Below are 6,392 nucleotides of genomic sequence, written 5' to 3' on the forward strand. Positions count from 1 at the left end.
GTAGAAGTAGGATCTGGCCCTACTGCATCATGCTTTACCTAACAATGAAGCTCAGTACATCACTGAAGCCTCTTAAAGTCCAACAGGACTAGTGTCATTTATGTGAGTTTATTCCAAGCACAGAAACCAACATGAGTGTGTTTGGCCTATCGTACCCTCAGTATTCAGTGTTTGAAAAGGGAGTGGACATTTGTGTTAAAACAGAAGGCCCCTCATCCTCTAGTATGATGTCAGTAATACAGCTCCTCGGAGCATGTTATTGTTTTAAACAGAGGTCTCCACACTTTCACATTGGTTATAAAATACTTAGTGCTGCTGGACTGGAAGGAAAATGTCATACATCTGCTAACAATTAGAAGGAGCTGGACTTCATATTTGATTTACTAAACAATAAAACAAGCTTAAGTGTAACTATATGTGTAAGTTACACTCCCTAGGAGCCTCAAGGAGTTATCATAGCAAAGTCTTATAACCATAATTAAATAAATCCACAATGGGGCCATTGCTGATCAAGATTATCTTTTATAAGACTTTTTCAGCAGTAAAAAGCATGAAGAGCATGAAGTTGAATGCATGCTTTAAGTGCTCCAAAAGTCTTTTATCCTTCCTTTCAAGCACACTGTCCACTACCCTTTTTCCAGCTGGAATTCATTCAGTGTGATACATTTCAGCTTTAAAACACTAATATTTCCATGCTTTCTGTATTTAAATTGAAATTTTGGCATGAGGAAATTAGTAGCGAAACTCTTCAGTCAAGCCCATAGTTTGTGTCTACTAGTTAAAAAGTTCTGGTACTATAACAACAGTTGATTGTTGTTATAAATTAACCTAAGATTTGTGAATTGAATAGAAATATGTAGTTGCAAGTTTCAGGAAGCCAGAGCATGGAATAAAATAATGGTAACGTATCGTCACTGACCTTCTTCTCAACAAAACGGAAGCCTCAAACAGTTGTTAGTCTATAAGTTAGGGTTAACTCTCAAACTTTATTTGGAATACAAGGTATTGGTACTACACACTGTTAAAACTTTCCTATGCTATCCCCAATTTATAGACATAAAGCCATTGTAGCAAAAGTGTTGTACATGTTTGGAAATTTTCTAGCATTACTCGCATTTTTTATAAAACAAAAATGTTGCTACATGCAAAAGTTGAAGCAGTTTATTGCAATTCACCAGCAAACATGAGTGCCAGCCACAATAATGCAGCATCACCTGGAGCAGGGAGTGCCAGATCAAACCCAGGAGTCTGGTATTCCGTTCCTGGTTCTGCTGCTACTTTGCTAAGTTCAACTAAAGAAAAAAAATATTTCTATCCTTGGCATTGATTTTCCCTTGATAACCCTAAGTGAATGCTCAGGGTTAAGGGGATCATGGTAATGACCTCCTGTGGTAGCTTCTTTACTTGACAGATTTGAATTAGAGTGACATAAACATTGAACGTTAGCAGATAAACCAGAAATGCAACTCTGAGGCTTTGCCTGCAAAAATAACTCACCCAGCCTCCATGATGATTACTATGCTTCAGAATGACAGGAAATTTACTTACTAGTGATAAATAATGTTCTGTATACATGAATACCAGGGAGAAAGGAACTACCACTATATATTACAGCTTGCCCTGATTATAGTCACTCAAGTACTATTTTATATGATTATACTGTTATGGGCCGCAAAGTGGAAAAGATGAACCATGGGGTCAAGTTTTGCCCTCTGTTTGCATGGGTATCCCATGAACGTGCTTGAAAACCAACTTTATGAACAAGGAGTAGAATATATTTTTATGAAAGAAAACATAACAGTGGACAAAACATTTGTTACTTGTATAAGAGTAAACTATTTATATAAAATAATAAATGAAACAGTCTTAGTTTACAGTAGTGCTTCTGAGCCTGGTTCCTGAATGCATACAATTAGCATTGCTAATACCCTGAGAATTTTGGCCCTGTGTGTAGTGTATGTACACTCAGATGAAAGCTCTTCCTTGCCATAGTTTCAGAGACTCACTAAACTACAACTACAAGTAAGCTAGCCAGGTCTACATAGAACTAGTTCCATAGAGATCAGAAGAGCACAAGCTGTTCAGATGTTTGGTTGCTACTGCTTGATCATACATAATAAGCCCTCTGTATTCTTCTGCATTACAATCTAGTCTAAGCAAAAGTTCATGTGGTGGTTAATTTTTGTTGCATTCAGTGTTCTCTTACTGAAAAATACATAGTTTTCCAAATTTTTAGAAATAATCTATAATATGACTTGTTGTGTTGCCTACTTTTTCCAAAGCACTGCATCTCCTGGACACACTTAATGCAATACAAAATGTTTGACTGAAGTTGCTTACTTGCATTAAGGTGTGGGGTGTTGTTTTTTTTTTTTTTTTTTTTTTTTAAGATCTACAGACAGCAGTTAGTGTGAAATAGATGAAACAGACTGTAAAGCTGCAACAAACTGTAAGTTCTGTTAACTTACCGATAACGACATGGGTGTATTTTATTTATGTATCTTAAGGAAGTGTGTACACATCCAGTTTAATGATGCAACAATATTAAATTCAATGCAGGAGTTATAGGCTGTAGTTTTCCAGGCATTAGATTTGTTATCACATACACTCCAATTATATTGAAAGTAAAACATACAGCAGCTTGCTTACCTTGGCACACATTGTGATCGCTTTGCTCATACCCAGCTGCACACTGAATTTGATGAGTTGGGTTTGGAGGGGCACGCTGAGGATCAGCTGGCGTCCGTCTAATGACATTGTTTCGACCACTAGTGGATTCAGCTGCTGCTTCTTCTCGCTCATTTACAATAATTTGTGCTGTTCTAGGTAGACAGAGGTATCCTCCATAGTGGTTAACACATTTCATCCCACCTTTACATGCATCTGGGACTATTTCACATTCATCAATATCTGTGGTTAGCAACAACACAAGTCATGCTTTTAACAGTTGAACCTTCTGCAACAGCCATTAATGCAAGTAACACAATGAGACATGCAAGCACATCTCCTTGTCCAAAACAGGGGTGTGTAATGATAATACTTAAAGAATACCAATGGTAAGTCTGTCTTTAAAAATTATTTACTGTACCTTTGCACCGTTGCCTAACAGGATCCCATTCATAGCCATCTGTGCATTGCTATGGAGAAAAAAAATAAATCAGGCTACTCAGGCTTCTTTATTTTGCAAAAATATTCAAGCATATTTCAATGAACTCAAAGATTGACACTAAGGGAAATGCAATGTTTGTGTACCTTGGTAAGCTACAAAAATGGCTATTGGTACAGTGTTGCTGTGCAGGAACAACAACCAGTATATACAGAGAGAACCTCTATCTCAGGAAGTTCCTAAGATATCATTTGTTGTGAGTAGATAGGTTTTATATGGGCTGGGGAACAAAGTGAGAAAAGCATCACTTCTTGCCTTGTTCTTATACACTGTTTTCAAGTATCAGCCATTGGCTGAATCCTGGAATAGATGAAGCTTTGGATTGACCCTGCTGACTGGTATGAAAATGTTCTTATGAAAAAGCAGCAAGTTTTTCTGAATTTTGATCTTATTCACTGTCCTCCAAGAGGTGAACATCTTTCATTCCTGGGGCCAGTTTGCCAGAGGGGCTACTGGGCCTCTCTGCCCCTGTACTTCATCCTCTCTCCCATTACCACTCCAGCTATGGGGAAGGATCCCATGACAGCTGGAAATTCATTCAAATGCTTTTTAATCACATGACTCCAGGAACTGCAGTCTAGGAAGAACAATTTATATTGCGAGACATACAATAAACGGTTAGAGTTTATAATAGCAGGACTACTTCTATAAATAAAACTTTGCAAAATTCAAACAAGACTATACTCAGCAACTATTCATATCAACATAGACTAGTAAGTTCAGGAAAAATTTCAAATATTCTGCCCCACAGTTAGGTAGGCATCTTCATTATTGCTCTGCCCAAAAACATTAAGTTGTCTGGAGGGCTGTAATTTTAATCACAGGTGACAGTTACAGAAACTAGTTAGCAAAGTATCACAATGCTACCAACTGCAGCAGCCCCATTTAAAATATCAATAAATCAACTGAGCTGTACCATGGAGGTGCATGCACATGCTATGCTGCTTAGGATATTACTTTAATAGCCCTATAGAAAAAATTCATCAAGTCAGCTAATTTAATTAGTCAGTCAAGCAAGCTAAATCTTGTTGCAACTCCTCTGCTGCAGAGGAAGTATACAAGTGACAAATTTGACCTTCTGATGCCAAGATTCACTTGTTCCATGTACTATCCACAAGTTATTCTGAGGAACTTGCTACCAATCACCACTGACTCAGCATTAGGATTGAAAATATTTTCTTCATTTGCAGTTGACACCAGCGATCTGTCAAATGCAGCAGCAAGTTGTAACTTTGGAGGCTTTTTCTTCCAAGGGGGTAAGCAGACAGCAAATTGTATTACAATTCTCAATCTCTAAAGGAATGACTACATGCTGAGTTGACAACACCAAAGTTACTGTAGCTATGAAAACACAAACCCAAAGGAAAACAGCTAATTCATGCATTTACTGAATCACCCAATTCCTGTTAATGCACAACAGAAGTACTGTCTATTTAACTGTAAGGAGCCAAGTCCATCTATTACTGCAGCTTAAGGGACTTTTACAATACAAAAGGATTTGGCCCTAAATGAATACAGTGTATGCGGAAGAAACAGTAGCATCCTAAGAGTAAAATGTCCAAAAGCTACGGTTTTTTTTGTTAAATAGTTTTACATGATTAGAGTCTAATGATCATTGAAACCCCTAAATGCTAAGACCTCTTTGAAAATGGAGTGTAGGAACCCAAGTCATACAGGCATACTAGAAATTTTCCATTGGTATAAATTGAACTATGTAGGCTTATCAGAAAATTACACCTAATTTTTTAAAAAGAACACGAAATAAATGCAGAAAAGGAGCGAGGTGGGATCCCTGTGTTAGTCTGGATTTTCAAAAGGTGCCTAGATCTTCAGTTTCTACTTTACATAAAGGGATTTTAAAATCACAGAAGCCTCTGTATAGAAGTACTCCTAACCTTCAAAAATCTATTGCTTCTAAAGCCCAGCATTAGAGTATTTTATGACTGACTTCCTGATGCTCACTTGAGGCTTCTTTGAGCCCTGTCTTCCACGATAAGGTCCAACTCTGCAATATTTACTTGCTTGAGCCATCCCACTGACTTCAGTGGGATTACTTGTATAAGACACAATCTCAGTCTTTGGCTGTGGTTCTCCAACTTTTTTGCATGTGTGCAGAATTTTCTGCTTGTGTGGCATTGCGCTGATGTCTGTACACATATTCAGAGGTCCACCCATATGAAGCAAGTTGCAGGGATTACAACTGTAATCAGATGTGAAAACGTGGGTTTTTCCCCAGCCCAAGTCGATGTAATTGCCACTCCTTCTATGACATGCATTATGCAAGCCAAAGACTGAACACAAGCAGATTAAAAAAAAAAAAAAGCCTTACAAAAAAGCCTTTAAATCTCTTACCCTGTCACTTGGTTACAAGCAGAACTTATTTCCAGTATTCTTGTGCAATTTTATCAAGCCATGCAAAACCACTGCTCAAAATCAGCTAAGAACCTAACAGCCCTATGATCACTCCAGGACCTAGATGCTTCATTATGAGCACTGGATTTTGAAGTACTTACATTTTAGAAACAGCTTGAAATATCCAAAAGAAAACACTAAAGAATGTTTGACCTAATTATCTGTCAAATTCCATATATTTCAAATTAAGGTCCTAGGAACACTGTCTTTATGAAAATGGATTAAAAAAATATTAAAACCTCAATTTTGTTCAGCTCATCAAGCTAAGTACATAGATAAGCTTTTCAGAACAAGCAGTCATAGCCCATTTTGCTCAATCTTGTCAACTTCAACTTTAAAACAGTTTCAGTGCACAAACAGCTTATTTTATGGTTAACATTTGAACTCAAAGAACTTTGTATTGCATGCTATACATTGGCAAGAAATTTGGTTTTTTCTTAAGGATCATTTAGAAAAGAATCCCTGCAAAGCAGTAATTATCTCCAACTCTATAAAACCTTACCGTGTACGTTATGGTTTCCTCAGTTTCCTGCGAATGTACTGTAATAAGAATGAGACCAGCCAAGAACATAGCTGTCAACATTGTGAACCTTGAAAGAAAAAAAAACCACAAATAAAAAGGGAAAATTTTTAGTTTTCTTCTTCGCTGGAGGACGCAGTCAGCCCCTCCGGGAGTGGGTCCTGCCCCGGCTGCCACCGCAGGCGCCCACCCAGCCCCTACCTCGGGGAAGTGGCCGTTTCGCTGCCCCTTTTCTCCTGCGAGATGAGGTCTGGCTGTGCTTCCAGTCCGTTGTATTTTATCCAGCTGAGAAGG

The 6,392-nt window shown here is 37.9% G+C and overlaps 1 protein-coding gene across 1 annotated transcript in view; it reads right to left on the reverse strand.

The window, feature by feature from the left end:
• EFEMP1 (EGF containing fibulin-like extracellular matrix protein 1) overlaps positions 1-6,161 on the reverse strand; it is a 48,498-nt gene extending 42,337 nt beyond the window's left edge. The window contains exons 1-3 of the mRNA XM_010083217.1: positions 6,081-6,161; positions 3,089-3,137; positions 2,650-2,910 (exon numbers count right to left, since the gene is read on the reverse strand). Coding sequence (XP_010081519.1) covers positions 2,650-2,910; positions 3,089-3,137; positions 6,081-6,161 — 391 coding nt within the window. The remainder of the gene's footprint in view (positions 1-2,649; positions 2,911-3,088; positions 3,138-6,080) is intronic.
• Between the last annotated feature and the right edge of the window lie 231 nt (positions 6,162-6,392).

The sequence above is a fragment of the Pterocles gutturalis genome, unplaced genomic scaffold (genome assembly GCF_000699245.1).
Source record: "Pterocles gutturalis isolate BGI_N339 unplaced genomic scaffold, ASM69924v1 scaffold24505, whole genome shotgun sequence".
Lineage (NCBI taxonomy): Eukaryota > Metazoa > Chordata > Aves > Pterocliformes > Pteroclidae > Pterocles > Pterocles gutturalis.